This window comes from Heptranchias perlo, chromosome 1 (assembly GCF_035084215.1).
Source record: "Heptranchias perlo isolate sHepPer1 chromosome 1, sHepPer1.hap1, whole genome shotgun sequence".
Lineage (NCBI taxonomy): Eukaryota > Metazoa > Chordata > Chondrichthyes > Hexanchiformes > Hexanchidae > Heptranchias > Heptranchias perlo.
The window spans coordinates 120,990,163-121,010,791 of NC_090325.1; the positions used below are offsets into that span (position 1 = coordinate 120,990,163).

The 20,629-nt window shown below is 43.2% G+C and overlaps 1 protein-coding gene across 1 annotated transcript in view; it reads right to left on the reverse strand.

Annotated features, from left to right (window-relative positions):
* Positions 1-17,167, reverse strand: part of anxa3a (annexin A3a) — a 46,477-nt gene extending 29,310 nt beyond the window's left edge. The window contains exons 1-4 of the mRNA XM_068004541.1: positions 17,121-17,167; positions 13,605-13,692; positions 9,369-9,463; positions 5,447-5,560 (exon numbers count right to left, since the gene is read on the reverse strand). Of these exons, the coding sequence (XP_067860642.1) occupies positions 5,447-5,560; positions 9,369-9,463; positions 13,605-13,692; positions 17,121-17,123 (300 nt within the window). The 5' untranslated portion in view covers positions 17,124-17,167. The remainder of the gene's footprint in view (positions 1-5,446; positions 5,561-9,368; positions 9,464-13,604; positions 13,693-17,120) is intronic.
* Between the last annotated feature and the right edge of the window lie 3,462 nt (positions 17,168-20,629).

Below are 20,629 nucleotides of genomic sequence, written 5' to 3' on the forward strand. Positions count from 1 at the left end.
ACAAGATGGGCAATTCAGACAATGTGCGAACCTCCTGTATAACTTTCTCATGTGCATACACACACTCTTACACAATCTCACACTCATTCTTTCTCTAGCTTGCTTTCCTTTTATCTCATACATACATTGCCTCTTTAAAAAAAACCTCTCTTCCTCACTGCAGTTATATCCGCAATTTGTTAACCACAGTATGTCCGTTGTCGTGACTTTAGTAAGGTAATGATAAAGCATTTCTTCTACCAACACATTGACTCATTCACTACCAGGGTCAATTTAAAAACAATATTATGTATTTCATGGCAATAAAACAGTGATATAGTACAATACAGATTCTTATCTTGGTCTGTATTTTCGCAGCGCTCTAAGCTCAGGGTATATTGTGCATTTCAGTTGGTTAAGCACTGGAGTCAGAACCTAAATATCTTGGATTTAAATTCAGATAGGATCTACTCAGCCTTTTATCCTTCCAAGTTGGATAAAAGGAGCGCCATATCTTAAGACTAGGAGAAAAGATTCCAGTGTATGCTATACACTCCCAATATCTGTCCTCAGTCGCTCCTGGCTGTTCATAGGAACAAGAGTAGGATATTCAGCCTCTTGAGTCTGTTCCACCATCCAATTATATCATGGCTGATCTGTACCTCAACTCCATTGACCTGCCTTTGACCATATCCCTTGATATCCTTACCTAACAAAAATTTATCCATCTCCGTCTTGAAAATTTAAATTGACCTAGCATCCATAGCCTTTTGGGGAGGAGAGTTCCTGATGTATATTACCTCTTGTGATTTCATTCCTAAATAGCCTAGCTCTAATTTTAAGATTATGCCCTCTTGTTCTGGATTCCCCCACCTGAGGAAATAGTTTCTCTGTATCTACCCTATTGAATTCCTTTATCATTTTAAAGACCTCAATTAGATTACCCCTCAACCTCTAAACTCAAAAGAATAGTTGAATTTATGCAACCAGTCCTCATAATTTAACCTTTTAAGCCCTGGTATCATTCTGGTAAATCTGCACTGTACACCCTCCAAGGCCAATATATCTTTCCTCAGGTTCGGTGCCCAAAACTGAACACAGTACTCCAGATGGTGTCTGATCCAAGGCTCTGTACAACTGAAGCATAACTGCCTTGCTTTTGTATTCCAACCCCCTTGAGATAAATGCCAACATTACATTAGCCTTTTTAATTACTTTTTGTACCTGTACACTAGCTTTCAGTGATTTATTTACATGGACACCTAAATCCCTTTACTCCTCCACAGTTCCTAGTCCTTCACCATAAAGAAAATATTCCGATTTGTCTTTCTTGGATCTGACGTGGATGACCTCACACATTCAGACATTGAACTCCATCTATTATAGTTTTTCCCACTCAATTAGTATGTCTATGTCCTTTTGTAACTTCCAGCTCCCATTTGCACAACTTACTGTAGCTCCTGGAAACATAGGAACATGGGAATTGCTGGATGAAAAATGACCAAAGTCTATGTCGTTCATCTTCTACCATCCTGGTAGTCGTAATGTGCAACCATAGTGGAGTTGTTGACTAATCATAGCAATTAATCTCTATCAATTAGTCTACAACAGACCCAGACATGAGGTGAAACAACTCGTCATGATCTACATTATCTAGTCCCTTTAGAATCCTAAAAACGGCAATCACATGACCTCGCAACCTTCTCTTTTTTTTAGTGAGAACCTGCCCAATATACGAAATCGTTCATCATAATCCAATCCCTCCATCCCCTCATTCATTCTGGTTGTCCTCGTCTTTATCCTTTCAATAGCTGCAATATCCCTTTTGTACTACGGTGACTAGAACTGTACAGAGTATTCTAAGTGCGGTCACGCCTATGATTTATAAAGTGGCAGGATTACCTCACTAACCTCGGTGTTGGGCAAATTATTGGAATCAATTCTGAGAGACAGCATAAATCGTCATTTAGAAAGGCACAGGTTAATCAAGGACAGTCAGCATGGATTTGTTAAGGGAAGGTCCTGCCTGACTAACTTGATTGAATTTTTTGAGGCGGTAACAAGGAGAGTCAATGAGGGTGAGGTAGTGTACATGGATTTTAGCATGGCTTTTGACAAGGTCCCACATGGTAGACTGGTCAAAAAAGTAAAAGCCCATGGGATCCAAGGGAAAGTGGCTAGTTGGATCCAAAATTGGCTCAGTGGCAGGAAGCGAAGGGTAATGTGCTCAGGTGACCAAACCTGAAGCTGTGGCACTGCTTGAGGCACAATATGTACCATGTTTGTACCAACTCAAAGGCACGTCCTGGAGAGACTCGATTAAAGAGATATCTGGGAAGGCAGCCAATGCTACTTCTGATTAATATACTGTTGTAAACACCACCAATTGGAAAGATGACTGGTTTTCATGGAGATCTTAAGCTGCCCAGTGTGCCCTATATGGCAATATGAAAGGCAAATTTGGTTCCCAATTTTTTCAGGAAAAAAGAATTTTTGTGCTATCACAACACACCACCACCTTCTCAAGGGCAATTAGGGATGGGCAATAAATGCTGGCCTTGCCAGCGATGCCCACATCCCATGAACGAATAAATAAAAAGGATTAGAGGGGAGATGAGGAAAACATTTTTCACCCAGAGGATGGTGGGGGTCTGGAACTCACTACCTGAAAGGGTGGTAGAGGCAGAAACCCTCATCACATTTAAAAAGTGCTTGGATATGCACTTGAAGTGCCATAACCTACAAGGCTACGGACCAAGTACTGGAAAATGGGATTAGGCTGGGTAGCTCTTTTTCGACCATCACAGACACGGTGGGCCAAATGGCCTCCTTCCCTGCTGTAAATTTTTCTATGTTTCTATTGTCAATCAGGACCCCCAGACCTTAAATTTTCCAGATACATTATTTTCTTTCAATTTAAGTAATAGCCCCTTCCTAGATTGTTTGTTCCCATATGGAGCACTTTGCATTTCTCGACATTGAATTTCATCTGTCACATGCCTACCCAATTCCCAAGTATATTCCAATTCTCCTGCAGCTTATCCTGTCCAGCTTTGTCGTCTACCACCTTCATTGAAATGAAAATTAGGCAGTTTGTATAATGACGGCCAGTGTGCAACGCCAGTTTTACACCAGGGTGGCAAGTTAGAAATAGTCTCTCTTAAGTCTAGTTATAGCTTTGGAGGCTTTCAGTACCTCTTCACAGAAGGGCAAGAAGCAGGATCAGAAGAACAGAGCATTCTCTCTCTGGAAGCTCAGGAATGGCATATTTTGATGAATGAATACTATGATAACCATTTTGTGAATAGATCATTCATGTATGCGGTTGTCATTCTTTAATGCTATTTATCAATATAGGCAAAACTGCAATTTCTTAGTTACTACATTTTGTTTGAATGCAGACAGTAAAACTTTAAGTCTGCAATAATAACGCAACAGCCAGAGTTCAATAGTTAAGTCAAAAGCAAAAACTAGCTTACAAAAGTCAAGTCATTCACCATACCTAATAATGGTCAGAGAGGCATGCACATCAGCGCACAAACGTATCTGCACTTTGCGAAAACGTATTAAATACTGGTAATTTTACAAGCCTGCGCTGCTGGCCGGGAGTCTCACCAGCAATGCATATCGGAAATTCGCCACACGTTGTCCACGATTTCCCAACCATGTCAAAAGATCACAGGCAGCATACACCCAAATTTCCGATATGCACTGTAGCCGGGTGAGACTCCCAATGACAGTGCGGACTCGTACAATTACCCGAAGCATTCACTCAACTCAATTCCGTGACTCTTTCACTTGCTGCATAAATGTACATAATAATATTAAAACTCTTCATACATGAAGAACTTACTTGAATAACACTAATTTATTTTTAAAAATTTATATTTTCAAGAGTTTATATCCATGTGTATATCTTACGAAGCTAGTGCACATTTTGATTGCCTGGTACCTGCAAGACTACAACCTAACACCCAGCCACATGAAATTTTACTTTTTAGTGACTAACTGTTTTTCATGCTCTTGTGTTAACAAGAACTGATCCACCTACATACAGACATACACCTAGTAACCGTGTAAATCATTTTTAAGTAAAGGTTATTTTTTTAAAACTACAGATATAACATTGTACGTCTTTGCTGGGATTTTCCTCGGTGTTCTCCCGATCGGTTGCCCTAACTTTCAGCAGAAGGTCGCCGGATACCCTGTTTATGCGCGTAAAGGGGGTTACCACAGAGCTACCGAAATAACGGTGGCAAGTAGGTGAATTTTCACGTGGGTTTTCCCTATGTCGGTGCAAAGCAGTTTCCCTTTCACACTGACACAAATGACTGATGGAAGGGGAATTTTTTTCACTTCACTCCCTTACACCAGCAGTGGACGAGAGGGGAGTGGAAAATCAGGCACAGAATCTGAGTGCTGCCCGATATTTTCTGACTGGGCAATGCTGGAGGCTGCCGGAATGCACACAACTCATTAAAGGGCCAAAAATCATGCAAATTACGATGGGCCTTCCCTTCTCCGTTTTCCCCTCGGATTTGGGAACCAGCTCCTCCACCGTAAAAAAAAATCTATCGAACAGGTGCCCTTGCAAACTCAAGTTACAGTGAAGAAGCATTTTTGGGGACTTTTGGGTTTGTTTTTGCTACCTTTTTGTAGGTTTCATTTTTAGAGGCCATTTTTACTACTCATTTCCCTTTATTTTGTTACAATCTACCATTCAGGCAAGATAGTCTATGATTGGAAATAATCCCCACTGCAAAGGATTTCTTTGGGAATTCCTTTTGCCCTTAGGAGGCTAAAGGATGAGGATGATTAGTAACGGCATAAGCAGGAACAAATGCACCTTCATCAGAGCAGGGCTCAGCAGACCAACTCCTACCCAAGGGTATAAAAAATTGCCACTTGCTGGGCATGTCTCTGGAGCCCTTTCTTCTCTGCTCACCCTTCATCAGGGAGGCGGTCTCAGAACTCTGCTGTCTCCTGCAATCAGACCTCCAAAGCTATGCTGACCCTTATTAGGAGCCCCTCTATCAACTATCAAACAAACAGACATTGATTGGTTTATGACTTTAACGTATCATATGCTGGAATACAAAACATTTATTAAGATGCACAGTTTGCTGTTCCAAGCTAAATGCTTGGCTACCAAGAACTTTATTACAATGGGGGTGGAGTGCACCATTTATGACACAGTGAGGATACCTTAAGTCTGAACAAAACTAGTGCGGGATCTGAACAGGATCAAACTGGAAGAGCTATATAAACTGAATATAAGCAAATCTTCAGGAACTGCATTTCATTCTGTTCTATGTTTACAATATGAACTTCATACTTCAGTACAACCATGCTCTTGTGATGTGGAGAGTTCAGTGCAAAAAAGTTCTCAATTCTGTTGATAAGTGGACAATCTATTTCCCGAATGATATAAAAGAATAAACTCACAAATAAAGAAAAACAAACTCACCTCCATTGCTCTTTTTAGCTCTGATGCATCAAATTGTGCTGGTGGCAACACCAGAGCAATGATCACATTTTTAAAGTCACCAGAGAGATCGCCTTCTAAATCATCAATTAGTTTCTGAAACAGGAAAACATATCAGCCAAATAAAATATAATAAAAACATAGAAAAGGACCATTTAGTCATTACCCTATTTGGCTTTAAACAAAATTGTTCAGCAATGACTTCCCCCATTGCCCTATACAGTGATCTGTGGAATGCCCTGATGTTCCATCTTGCGTTTATTTAGCACTGGTCCTATCCTCAGCACATCCTAAAGCACTTCACAACCAATCAATTTTAAGTGTAGGCAAACATGGCACCAATTTGCACAGAGCAGGGTCCCACAAACAGCAATGAAATTAATAACTAGTTAATCAGTTTTGGTGGTGGTGTGTGAGGAAAGATGGTTAGCCAGGACAGCAGGAGAACTTCCCTATTCTTCAGGGATCTTTTACATCCACTTGTCCAGACAGACAAAGCTACAGTTAAAATCCCATCAAAGACAAATTAATGGAAATAAAAATCGGACGGTTCCTATAACAGGCGGTCAATCCACAACGCTGGTTTTACGTCAAGGTTGTAAGTTGAAAATCTACCCCAGCATCTCTAACAATGCAGCACTCATGCAGTATGCACTGAAATGTCCGTCTATCGAGTGGGGCTTGAGCATATAACCTTCTGGCTCTGAGGCAAGGGTGCCATCAATGACCAAGCTGGCACTTTTATTAGGTTAGCTTTTCTTTTCTGCTGATAGAGAAGCCTCAAATTGCCTGATCTTCAAATATAACATGATAACCTCACATAGGTATTTAGTTAATGGGTATATCAATTAATCATATAACCTTACACTTGACCACTTCAGAAACAAAATCCTTTCATAAATTATTTAAGAAGATGTCCTGCTATGACCTGATAAGAGGATAAAACAGCTTGTTTCAATTTCAACTTTATTGCTACCTATTGCTTTAGCAAATGTAAATATACTTTGGCTGTCACTGCTGGTACAGGTTTGTGTTGGTCATGACAGCTTTGTGCAATTGAAATTTTTCTTATATTCATTCATGGGATGTGGGCATCGCTGGCAAGGCCAGCATTTATTGCCCATCCCTAATTGCCCCTGAGAAGGTGGTGGTGAGCCGCCTTCTTGAGCCGCTGCAATCCAGGTGGTGAATGTACTCACACAGTGCTGTTAGGAAGGGAGTTCCAGGATTTTGACACAGCAACGATGAAGGAACGGCAATATATTTCCAAGTCAGGATGGTGTGTGATTTGGAGAGGAACGTGCAGGTGGTGGTGTTCCCATGCGCTTACTGCCCTTGTCCTTTTAGGTGGTGGAAGTTGCGGGTTTGGGAGGTGCTGTTGAAGAAGGCTTGGTGAGTTGCTGCATTGCATCTTGTAGATAGTACAGACTGCAGCCACGGCGCGCCGATGGTGGAGGGAGTGAATGTTCAGGGTGGTGGATGGGGTGCCAATCAAATGGGCTGCTTTGTCCTGGATGGTGTCGAGCTTCGAGTGTTGTTGGAGCTGCACTCATCCAGGCAAATGGACAGTATTCCATCACACTCCTGACTTGTGCCTTGTAGATGGTGGAAAGGCTTTGGGGAGTCAGGAGGTGAGTCACATGCTGCAGAATACCCAGCCTCTGACCTGCTCTTACAGCCAAACTATTTATGTGCCTGGTCCAGTTAAGTTTCTGGTCAATGGTGACCCCAGAATGTTGATGGTGGGAGATTTGGCGAAAGTAATACCCTTGAATGTCAAGGGGAGATGGTTAGACACTCTCTTGTTGGAGATGGTCATTGCCTGACACTTGTCTGGCGCGAATGTTACTTGCCACTTATCAGTCCAAGCCTGGATGTTGTCCAGGTCTTCCTGCAAGCAGGTACAGGCTGCTTCATTATCTGAAGGGTTACGAATGGAACTGAACACTGTGCAATCATCAGCGAACTTCCCCACTTCTGAACTTATGATGGAGGGAAGGTCATTGATGAAGCAGTTGAAGATGGTTGGGCCAAGGACACTGCTGTGAGGAATTCCCATGATGTCCTGGGGCTGAGATGATTGGCCTCCAACAACAACTACCATCTTCCTTTGTGCTAGGTATGACTCCAGCCCTGATTCCCATTGACTTCAATTTTACTAGGGCTCCTTGATGCTACACTCGGTCAAATGCTGCCTTGACGTAAAGGGAAGTCATTCTCACCTCACCTCTGGAATTCAGCTCTTTTGCCCATGTTTGCACCAAGGCTGTAATGAGGTCTGGAGCCGAGTGTTTCTGGCAGAACCCAAATTGAGCATCGGTGAGCAGGTTGTTGGTGAGTAAGTGCCGCTTGATAGCACTGTCGACGACACCGTCTATCACTTTGCTGATGATTGAGAGTAGATTGAGGGAGCGGTAATTGGCCAGATTGGATTTGTCCTGCTTTTTGTGGACAGGTCATAGTGGGCAATTTTCCACTTTGTCAGGAGATGCCAGTGTTGTAGCTGTACTGGAACAGCTAGAGGCGCGGCTGGTTCTGGAGCACGAGTCTTCAGCACTACAGCCGGGATGTTGTCGGGGCCCATAGCCTTTGCTGTATCCAGTGCACTCAGCCATTTCTTGATATCACATGGAGTGAATCGAATTGGCTGAAGACTGGCTTCTGTGATGGTGGAGATATTGGGAGGAGGCCGGGATGGATCATCCACTCAGCACTGCTGGCTGAAGATGGTTGCAAATGCTTCAGCCTTGTCTTTTGCACTCACATGCTGAGCTCTGCCATCATTGAGGATGGAGATGTTCACTGAACCTCCTCCTCCCGCTAGTTGTTTAATTGTCCACCACCATTCACAACTGGATGTGGCAGGACTGCACAGCTTTGATCTCATCCGTTGTTTGTGGGATCGCTTAGCTCTATCTATAGCATGCTGCTTCCGTTGTTTAGCATGCATGTAGTCCTGTGTTTTAGCTTCACTAGGTTGGCATCTCATTTTTAGGTACACCTGGTGCTGCTCCTTACCACGCTGTTGAGTTCTGAGAGGACTGTGTTTCTTTTAATTCCCTATTATTTTGTTATTTTTGCCACTCGTAAGTTTCATATTATTTCCTGGAAGGAGAATGTGGCCGGAAAACCTATTCCCAGACCGCGGACAATTGTATTCTGTATTTGGGCAGTGGGGAGTGTGCCACTAATTTGTTTTACACTTTCTTACAATAAAGTTCCCCCTCTTCTACTTGGCAATTCCTCAGACAACCCCTGATGAGTGTCTATATCTCCCTCCATTTGCTAATGTGAATGAAACAGTTAGTGGCAACTAGAGGAAAATATACCAGCTAACTAGAAACTTGCTGTGAAGGAACTGTGTGTATGTTGAAAATGGTATTATTTTCTTTAGCAATATAACTACGTCTGGGTGAATAAACCAGATTCATAAGTGGTTTGTATAGTTCAGTCAGTCAATGTGAAGGTACAGCATTTTGGAGTTACCATGGAATATGGGTTCATGTCCATGATTCACCATTATGGTGAGTTCCCAATCTTAGCTATACTGTTATGGAGAGGTCATCCTGAGTGGAAATCAGAAATCAGAAGAATTATGAAAAAAAAAAGCAGCAAAATCAGGACAGTCATCTTAGGTCATTATTGAGGACGTCCTAGTACTCATTAGTACAGTGACATTGACAGAGGTGATGGATGGGATTATATTATATAAAAAGGGGGAGAAAAAAATAACCTTTTTAAAAACAAACTGTGTCTATTCAGGCCACATAGAATAATTAGAGCACTGACTATAACAACAATTGTATCTGCATGCACTATATTCAAGGCAGAAATAAATCCTATAGAGCCAAAAATTATATCCCCATTGACAGAATATCTAAACAGCTTGAAGCTTTATACGCACATGTCCACTGATGCTCTTATATTCTCTACAGATCTGTTGACGTTGCCAATTGCTTCTGTGTGTCAGAATTTCAATGATTGCTTGTTCATTAGTTCCTAAAATTAGATTTAAAAAAAACATGGAAATCAACTTCTCAGTAGGGGTGCTTGGATTTTTGTAAGTCTGAGCAGGAGTTAAAGAACACATGGTTTTAGGCACATATTCTGAAAGCATTTATTTGTATATTGCCATGAAAATCAGTAACAAAGCAAAATAAAATCCCCAGTCTACAAGCAGCTAATTCAATTACTTCCAGTAAAAAAATATTTTCTTATATTTTGGTGAGAAATTATACAAACACAAAATGTACCAGGTTTCCCCTTTCTTGACCTGAGGAACACGATACAATAAAACTCTTGAATGTAACTGTAGGATATCCTGCTCTTAAATAAAGAATTAATCATTGTCAATAATATATTTCTTCCCCTACCACCACCATGTCATGGAGAAAAGCAGAAGTAACAATATTTGATAATTAAGGATGCAAACACACTTACAATACATCTTGTAATTATCCGCTGAACTACAACTGCAAAATTAGTTCAGAATTCTGGTTGTATGACTTGAAGAAAGTGGATAGTTTTCTAAGATTTGCACTCTGTTGACATTGAAAGCTGTTGGGTTTAGCCTTGGTTCAGTAATTGTTGGAAGAATCAACTGACAGTGTAGAATGGTCATTCCTCCTGGAGCTGCTGAGGCATTTGAGTTTTAAAGTGAACTTCCCCTCTCTCTTCCATTTAAACCCTACATCCTCCATGATCATGTACAGAGGTCTTCCTCTGCTGCATCCTTCACAGAATGTGAAAGGGCTTGACCCTATCTCCTAACTGTTACTTTTCTATTGCACTATTGGCAATTAACATAGATATCCAGGTTGTCAGCCTTTATAAAAATAAATGTAGGATCAAATGGGGAAAAGAGAACTCTCTTAAAAATATATATATTAATTGGTAACCATTCTTTACAAGATGAACAGATTTGCATTTATAGAGCTCCCTGATCACATCTCAAAACACTTCACGAAAATTACTTTTGAAGTGCAGTCACTATCCTTACGTAGGACATGCACAACAAGTTCCCTCAAATAAACTGCTAAAATCATGCAGCTCGGAGGCCACCATCGGGAATGGTCCCTGGCACAGGTTAAGTGGTCAGGAAGGCTATGGGAGGGAAATCCCCATTGGAGGAGGGGAAGCCAGGACAGAGAGGAGCACTCCTGTTCCTCCTGGCCTACAAGGAAACCTGTAAAGAAAAATGTTTTAAATTTGCATTACAGTGTTTCTACTACCCCTGGTTGCTGTTCATGACAGGTTTTGCCTGGTGGGGAAGCCAACACTACACCTCCACTCAGGCCTCAGGTTAAAATCACAGATTAGGCCCCGACGACATCAGAGCCAGATCTGCAAATTTAAAGAGGACCCTATTGGCTTGGGACGGGTGTCCTTGCGGCCTGCAATTTAAAATTGCGGTCGGCCAAAATGAAGCAGGAATGGAATGGCTTCATTTTAATTGACCTCCTGCCCGGTTTCTGCCAGGTAGGGTGAGTTAAAAGTACCCCCAATGTGCAAACCTGGATTATGTGCTCATATTCTGGAGTAGGATTTAAACCCAGAATTTTGTGACTCAGAGATGAGAGTACTACCACCTCAGCTAAACTGACACTACAGTTTCAATAATGTGGCCCCTGTGCCATGGGCAGGCGTACTGCACTGGCGCTACATACGCCCAAGAAAAATGAGTTGGCCTTGATAGATAAAACAAGCCCATCCTATATGAATAATTTCCTGGTACTCCGGGCATGACTCTGCTGGGGGCAACAGGGGGGCATTTTTATGCACCGGCACTTTTCCTGCATGAAGGAGGGGTACACTGGATATGCAGTGGGATGAGCAATAGGCAGGCACTGGAGACAAAGGACAGGGCACCTGAATTTTATTTTAATTTAAATAGTGGCCTTTACTTCAGCGCCTATTCCAAACTTTGAAGTTTGGAGCCTAATGCTTGTGAATGCATTGGAAAGTGCTGAGTGCCTCAGGCATGTTATAGGCTTCAGGCCTCTGCACACTATTTTCCAGGGGGCAGGTGTCAGATTATAAGAAGCCTTTATCTGCTCTTATAATCACCTCATCTACCATAATATTTGACTTACAAGTATATTATTTCTTTTGGGGATATAAGGTAAATTATTCTAAGATGAAAGCAACAACCTTTAATGCCTCCAACTCTCAAAACACTTTTGACTTTCATTGGTCTCAGTATCACATACCAAGAGCAAGCAGAAACTTGAAATTTGTAAATTTGTGTAATGATTCAAGCTCTGAAAGAGAACTTGGCCAGATGGAACAAACACTAAATGGAACTGCTTGGAGTTTTAAAAAAATTCTCCCTTCCTCATCTGATTCTATTTCTATTTTTTTACAAAATCCACACATTGATATCCAGGCAAATATTCATAGATTTACAACATTTCCAAATTGCTCTGGGATGGGAGAAACCCTAAAATGAAATTTGAGCGTCCATAACCACCTACAGGTAAGGTTTCCTCTTTGCCCAGCTACTGTTACTACTCCAGGGCATCTCAACATTCCTTCTCTGGCTTAATAGATCACTCAGTCATTAATGGTCTCATATGGAATAGACCAGCTGGGGTTCTAGTGGATGCTTCCCATTTAGAATCCCTCAGCAATGGCCATCTTCCTCCCAGACCCTAGGCACTACTTTTAAAATCTGGTTAAAAGACTGGAAACATTTCAAGATTCTTATTGGCCTTTCCTGTCAATTATCCACAATCGATGAAAGAATGTAGATTACAGCAAAGCAGATAGTAGAGTGAGTAGTGAAAAGCAAAACCTTTCAGACAGAGTCAGTTGTATCAGATGGCCAGTATATGGGCTGATCCATCACAACTTAAGGTTGTCTGCATATTCATTAAAGTCTGGTTGCCAACACAAAAGAAAGGTCCTCAACATTGGAGTATTACCAACACTTGTAATTCTCAAAGGCAGTCCCAATGCAGAATTCAAGTGGGAAACCTGATGTTGCACTAAAGGAAAGCTGAAGGAGTTGGGGACCTCTTTTAGCTCGGTTTTGATGATAACTTGCAAGTCTCACATGGGTGCTGCTTTAGGCCTCCCTCTGAGAATTGCATTGGCACTTGGAAACTGCAGAAAACCTCCTTAAAGCCACTGGCAGTCCCCAATACCCCCAGCTGATAAATGCCTCTACGGAATAAGTTACCAGTAAAGATAAAATAAATCTGACCAAATAAACGGGTTCAATTTAATGACAATTAGATGTGTTTCTTGAAAAAGTTATAAAGGGATGGGGGGGGTGGGGGGGTGGGGGTTCTCTGATCTCCCACCGTAACCTCAGGGGAAGGTTGGTGGAAACTCTGGAGAAATGATGTACACGGCTGCATACACCATTTCTCTGGGGTTTCCACTGAAGGTATGCCGGGAAATCAGGAGAGCCCCTGTGGAAATTATTGGCAATGGTGAGAAGGTGGGTAAATGTGGTTGAGATTTGTCAAAAAAACAGGCAGACATGTTGGGCCGAATGACCATTCTTGTTCCTGGAGTTACAGCAGGAGAACAGAGCCCCTGTGGAAATTCCAGGCTGTGTTCTTATATCCATAATTTGCTGAGCCTTACAGACCAGGAAGAAAGTAGAAAACATTATTCTAACCTTTTCTGCAGTAACTTTGAATTAGATAGAATTTTACAGCACAGAAATAGGCCATCCAGTCCAACAGGTCTATGTCGGTGTTTATGCTCCACATGAGCCTCCTCCCTCCATCTTATTTCATCACACCCTATCAACATTTCCTTCTATTCCTTTCTCCCTCATGTGCTAATCTAGTTTCCCGTTAAATGCATCTATGCTATTCGCCTCAACCACTCCATGTGGTAGTGAATTCCACATTCTTACCACTCTGAGTTTGAGATCACCTATCAAAGATTTATTTAGATGATTATGACTTTAATATATTTATTATGTGTACTTTAATTAATAACCTCACTTATTTATTATCAAACAGCTTACTACAAGAGCAAACTTTATTAAGAGAAAACATAAATAAACATTTTAAATACTGCCGCTGCCAAAATAATGGTGGCAAATAATTAGAATTAGAAGTTTGGCACAGAAATGATTGCAGCTGTATTTAAAAATACAGGTTCAGATTTAACATATGCCTACCTAATCCTTCTATTGCCTTGCGAAGATTATCAGCATCCCTGCCGACATTGAAGCACGTGCAATCTCTTACGGTCCCACGGCTCCCAACCTATTTAAATTAAATTATAGCAGGAGTAAAGTTAAAAGTGATATTTGCATAACATCTTCAGTTACTTTAATGGCATGGTTCAGTTTTTTAGTACATTATTTTTACACAAACATGTCATTGATCCTTCATCACAGGTAGCATACTTTGATGATTACTACTATAAACTATACACTTTATTTGAAAGAAGCAGCACAGGGTTGGTACTGATCAAAGTAGAGATAATCCACTTAAATGATAGCAGTGTGTAATAGGGACTTTGCCACAAATTAGTTTGTCATTACAATTTATAAAGAGAGGATAACAGCCCAAATCAGCTAATGAATGGAGGGCATTACACTTACTCGGCGTACTTTTTGTTCACATTACTAGCGCACTTTTTTTTATTTGTTCATGGGATGTGGGCGTCGCTGGCAAGGCCAGCATTTGTTGCCCATCCGTAACTGCCCTGGAGAAGGTGGTGGTGAGCCGCCTTCTTGAACCGCTGCAATCCATGTGGTGAAGGTTCTCCCACAGTGCAGTTAGGTAGGGAGTTCCAGGATTTTGACCCAGCGACGATGAAGGAACGGCAAAATATTTCCAAGTCGGGATGGTGTGTGACTTGGAGGGGAACGTGCAGGTGATGTTGTTCCCATGTGCCTGCTGCCCTTGTCCTTCCAGGTGGTAGAGGTTGCGGGTTTGGGAGGTGCTATCGAAGAAGCCTTGGTGAGTTGCTGCAGTGCATCCTGTATATGGTACACACTGCAGCCACAGTGCGCTGGTGGTGAAGGGAGTGAATGTTTAGTGGCACAGTAAAGGTATTTCCTAGTGTGAACAAGCTGATAGGATATTTTGAGCTAATTAAAGTAAATGTAGTGAGATTAAGGCTGAATAGATAAAACTTCATGATTCCCTTTAGAATGTAACTTATTATATAATAGAATCATAGATAAATCGTCTTGTAGTGGTGACAGCTGAGCGATGCCCTGTTTGTTTATAAGGTAGCAAAAGAAATTAATTTTTTCAACAATTTTTGTGATTTTGCAATTTGCTCCTCTCCTGAAGGCATTGGAGATCATTTTGACTTTGAGTGATGGTGTAAAATGGGTGTTATTGATTCAGCCACCCGTTGTACATCTTTCCCAATTTTCATTTCCATTGAAGTCCATTTTTTTTCCCCTTGCTAAGCTGGTGTGTTGAGGCCAAATGTCAAGCCCCAGCTACTAAGATCACCTCACTCAGTGCAGATCAAGAACTGAACCTCTGGTTTGTATGACTTACTGCAGTATGACTTACTGCCCATTAAGCCGCTTATGAAGTGTGCATTATTGCCAGATGAAAGTTAAGGTTAACAGACGTTAAAATATTTTTCAATATTATATTGTTAATATTTTGGAGACAGCACAGTAATGGTGTCATTCTGAACAAATTCCAGGGGAGATTTTCCACTCTGATGCACCGGTGAAACACCCTGAAACGTCAGAGTGGAAATATAAATCCACTAATCCCAAACTCTCAGTTGGGAGCCACGTTCAAAACGGTGTGCTGGTTATTGACAGGGCTGCAACACTAACACTGATTCTCTGACCTGAACATGGCTCCCAGCTGGGAACATGGGATTGGTGAATTTACCCAATTGTTTCTGTTTGTGCTAATGCAATTAGTGTAAATAAATATTATCCATTATATCCTAAAAGAAGCTTCATCATATTACATGCCAAATTCTGTTAATTTCAAAGAAAGTGTGATGTGTTTCCTAGCAATGAACATGTTTTTCTGGTTCAGTGGACTATGTCAGGTATCTAAGACCAGAAGTTGCAAAGATTCCTTAAAAATCCAATTTTGGCAGAGCAGAAAACTGGTTATAAAGGATTGAACAATGTGTACCCTACTTTGACAGAGTTCTGTATCCTACATAAAAAAATGTTAATGACCTCATGAAAGTCTCAATAAATAAAGTAGTACAGTACTCAAATGACTTGTGTAAAAGCAAGGCCCTAACTGAAAATATGTTCCTCAATTTGCCCAGCGCTGTCCATTGGGTGTAGAAACTGAGCATTGCAAAAATATGTACACATCCTCTTTTGAAACAGTGTTGGGGATAATTTGATATAACAGGAAATATTGCCAAACTTCGTGGAATTCTATACAAAATAATAAAAATCCATGGCCCATGCAATATGTTGATACTCAAACCACTGTGCCATCAAGTAACAGAACGTAGGTTTGTATTTTCAATCCTCCACATGCCAAGTTGTCAAACTGCTGTCCTATGAGATACCAAACCGAAGCCAGGCACTCCCCAGATAGAGGGAGAGTAATCCCAGGCCATTTCTTCATTCCTCCTGGTAGCTGGTTTTAAAGTGGGATTGACAGAAGGCTGAAAGCAGGTCCCTGCCCACCACCCTGTCAGAAGAACGCTGTATGGTGAGAGGAGATCAAGAAAGGGAAAATGAAGCAAAAACCTTAAAAAAAAGAGCCTCACCCTTTAAAATGAAGCACAGGCAAACTGTTAAATTTTGTCCTATAACATTTGATACCAACAGTTTTGTACATGACAGGAACAAAGACTCACGTTAATAGTTGTTAATGGTTCCTGGTGACCTGTTGATAAGCCAATATAACCATTGCATCTTTTATTTTTTTGCTAGTTCTCACATCTACATTAAAACATATTTCAAACACTACACAAATCTCAGAACTGTATTAATCCATTTTACTCAGCTGAGCGCTTAGAGTTCATTTTTCCTGTGAGAGATCTATAACAGACTTATCTGTTTAAAAAAAAACATATTCCAAATGTGATCATTTTTACTTGTTATTTTTGAATTACATAGCAATAGCTATCATATCTAAATACAAATAAAGAAAATGATATATTGGTTAACATTACACAATATACAGTCTACTCTTAATTCAGTCATTTAATATTTCAAGTTATGTGATAATTAGGGGGTGAATTGTTCTTTGCTGCTAGTGTGAAATGACCTTTTGTGCTGTAAAATACAATGATTCCAATTAATGATAAATAAACAACATTCATCTGGATTTAAATTTTGGCTGAATCTGAAGCCCATTTTATAATTGCCCAATTTTCTTTTCCATTGCCCCTTAATTTTTAACCTTAACTTCCAACTTTGCTGTTTTTCTTACATTGCCTAATTTAAGTTATTGGATAATTCAAATTTTTAGTGCACAAAACAACTTCAAATTATCAGGAGTAGATTGTACAGCAGAATAGTAATATTCCAACATTAATAAATTTAGAGCAAGTTCATAACAGTCAAACAGGAAGCAAGATTAAGTCAAGAACGGTAATTTCAAAGAACACATAGACTAAGACAAGAGATAACAGTGGAAAAATTGGATAAGGGTCCATTCTGGGTGATGCCCCCAACGCCCGACGGACCCTATACAGGCAGCACGTGAACTTTATGCTGCCTGCTACTTACCATGACAGCTCCGTGCAGCAAGCGCGGCCCTCACTGCTGAGAGGCTGCACGGAGAATGAGGAAGTTGGAAATGGGGCGTGCACAGCGCACGTCATCAGCAGCCTCCACTACTTAAAAGGTGCAGGCACATTTCAAATGGCAGGAACACAGCTTACTAGGAGAAGGGAAAATGGCCATGAAAGTAGCTGCACGGCAAGAGAGAGGGCTCCATGCAGCTCCAATGATGCTCTCGAGGCCCTGGTAGAAGGCGTGGACCAAAGCAGGGCCAGCATGTGGCCGGAGACACTCCAGACTACAGCTGCACGGGCATTGGCAGGCTGTGGCACAAGAAGTGAACGCGAGGAGCATTGCACCACGTACGTGGATGCAGTGCCAGAAGAAGTTTAATGATTTGACACGAGTGGTCAAGGTGAGTCAATACAAGTGTCAAGTGGCACATCCTACCAACTGCACCACTGCTCCACGCACTACACCTGTTGTCACCCACCCACCCATCAACAAACAGTGCCCATCCATACTTAATGCTGCATTTCACCCGCATAGTACCACACTTGCTGGCCACACAACCACCACTCACAAGTCACACAAACTGGCAGCTATTCGACCACGGCAGGGACATCACCAACATACCTTCCTCACTGACACACTGTCCTCTGTCTTGCCGGAGAAGGTGGTGTCTAACACCCGCAGCAGGAGGGACCTGAGGCTGGACTGGCACGTTTGCACGTCCTCACCCCCCTAGAGGAGATGGTGCTCTGGATCATTGGGTGGGCCATCGCTGCAGCCGTCACAACGTGCCGCACTGGAGGTCCCAGTGAAGGAGGTCTCTACATATCTAATACTCCTTCTACTTTTCCACATCTCCTTCCTCCCATAATCTTTTCTGACTCACGTGCTGCACATTCTGTCAGCACACACCTCTTACTTGCTCCTCTCCCCACTCCACAACTCAACCTGTTTCCATTTGTCATTGCAGATACCCAAGATCACATGACGGCACCCTCCGAGGAGGACACTGAAGCCACACCATCACTCGATCTGAAACTTGCTTCCACCAGCTCAGAGACTGAAACTGCGCATCCTTTAGAGGCTAGGTTAGAGGAGGGATCTGCACGTGGTGAGACACCGAGCACAAGTGCGCAGGAGCTGGGGCGGAGGGAACGGATACCACAGGTGCCAGCTCACCAGAGGGTGAGGTCGCTCACTAGTTCTGCTGCAGAGGAGTCAGATGAGGACTTTGATGGGCCAGGCTACAGAAGACGGCTGATGGGCGTACACCACCAAATGCTTGGGGCACTGGAAAGTCTGCCAGAAAGCCTGCGCATATTGAGAAGGGGCATGGAGGAGTTCAGCTCCAACTTGGTGCAGGGCTTTGTGCAGAGCTTGGAGCCCATCCTTTCCAACATGGAACGGGTGGTCACCTCCATCAGCACACCTGTGGAACCCACCATGATGCAGCGTCTGATGACTGATGTCACAGCATCCATTGCAGCACAAACATCTGCCATCCAAGGTCAGAAAAGATTATGGGAGGAAGGAGATGTGGAAAAGTAGAAGGAGTATTAGATATGTAGAGACCTCCTTCACTGGGACCTCCAGCGCGGCACATTGTGACAGCTGCAGCGATGGCCCACCCAATGATCCAGAGCACCATCTCCTCTAGGGGGGTGAGGACGTGCAAACGTGCCAGTCCAGCCTCAGGTCCCTTATGCTGCGGGTGTTATATGCCACCTTCTCCTGCATTTGCAGCTCAGACTGCTGCCTTGGAAGCTCAGACTGCTGCTGTCGTGGCTCTGGCGACAACTGTGGAACGGGGCTTCCAGGGCGTCACAGCATTCCAGCAATCTGTTCTCCAGTTGATCACCAGGATTGCTGATGTATTGCCCCAAGAAAGTGGCAGTGGCGCCATGGCAGTCGGACCTGCTGTCCTCTCTCAGGACGACAGCATTCCTGCTCCCACCCCTGCCACTCCACCAGTGCCCCTGTTGTTGCCTCTCAGCCAGTCAGGCCAGACTGCTGCAGCCCATGCTGAGATGGTGCAGTCTGAAGCTGGGCTCTCCTGGCCCAGAGCTGCTCAAGGTCGTCCTCCAAGGCCATCTGCACGTTCCTCCATTGAAGGCCAGCAGCCTCCCACCACCCATGCTCCAGCCACTGGGGAAGCACCTCATAGGAGCACTAAGATAGGTAAAGGCACACGAACAACAGGCATTAAGGGAATGCACAAGGATGAATAGTTCTGTTAAGTTTGCATAATTTCATTTATTCATCAATAAATGAGAGTTTGATTTTGCATTTGGTGGTGGCTTTTAATTTATGCAATGAGCTGAGGGGGACACCAATGTGTAATCAGACAGAGGGCGATTTGATTGTCTTGTGGGAGCGGAAAGGTGGGGAATGTAGGACTGTTGGTGAGTTGGGGGATGTAGTTCCAATTATTGATAGCGGGCACGGATCAGGCGAGCACGCACAGCCCTTGCAGACAAGGCGTGTGGTTCCTGTTGCAAACTTGCATCTTCCTCCACTTCCTCTTCCGGCTCTACCCCCTCCTCCTCCTTCTCCTCAGTCTCTTACTCCTCCTGCTCCTCCGCCTCCGCCTCTTCCTCCTCAGCCTCCTCCTACTCCACCTCTGGCTCAGGGTCTTCTGCAATCATTGGTGGCAAAGGCTGGTCCCTCATGACAGCGAGGTTGTGCAGCATGCAGCAGACCACCACAAATCTGCCCACCCGCTCAAGGGAGTACTGCAGGGCTCCTCCAGACCAGTCTAGGCAGCAGAAGCATTGTTTGAGGAGGCCTATGGTGTGCTCCACGATGTTGCATGTGGCAGCATGGCTATCGTTATAGGCCTGCTGTGCACGTGTGCGTGGTTTTCCTGACCGGTATCATGAGCCATGGTGTGAGGGGATAACTCTAGTCGTCCAGTAGCCAGTCTTTGACTTACCGAGTTGGGTGAAAGATAGCTGGCACGTTGGACTGCCGCATGACAAAGGCGTTGTGACTACTCCCAGGGTAGCGGGCATCGACCTCCACGATGCGATGCGTGTGGTCGCACACCAGCTGCATGTTGAGGGAGTGGAAGCCCTTTCAGTTGACGAAGACAGCAGAGTTCATCTGCGGGGCACGCAGGGCAATATGTGTGCAGTCCATGGCACCCTGCACCATGGGGAAGCCAGCAATGCGAGCGAACCCCCCTGCTCACTCGTTCTGCTTGTCTCTGTTGAGAGAGAAGGTGATGAACCTGTTCCTCATATGGTACAGTGCGTCTGTGACCTCCCTTATGCAGCAGTGTACTGCATACTGCGAGATGTTGCACATGTCGCCAGCAGAGGCCTGAAATGCTCCTGAGTCATAGAAATTCAGAGCCACGGTGACCTTCACGGCCACAGGCAACATTGTCCTCGCCCTGCTCTGAGGCTGCAGTCGTGGCCGCACCAGTTGACAGATCTCGGTGACGGCTTCCTTGGTGAATCTCAGGCGTCAGATGCAATCCTCCTCGGTCATGTAGAGGTAAG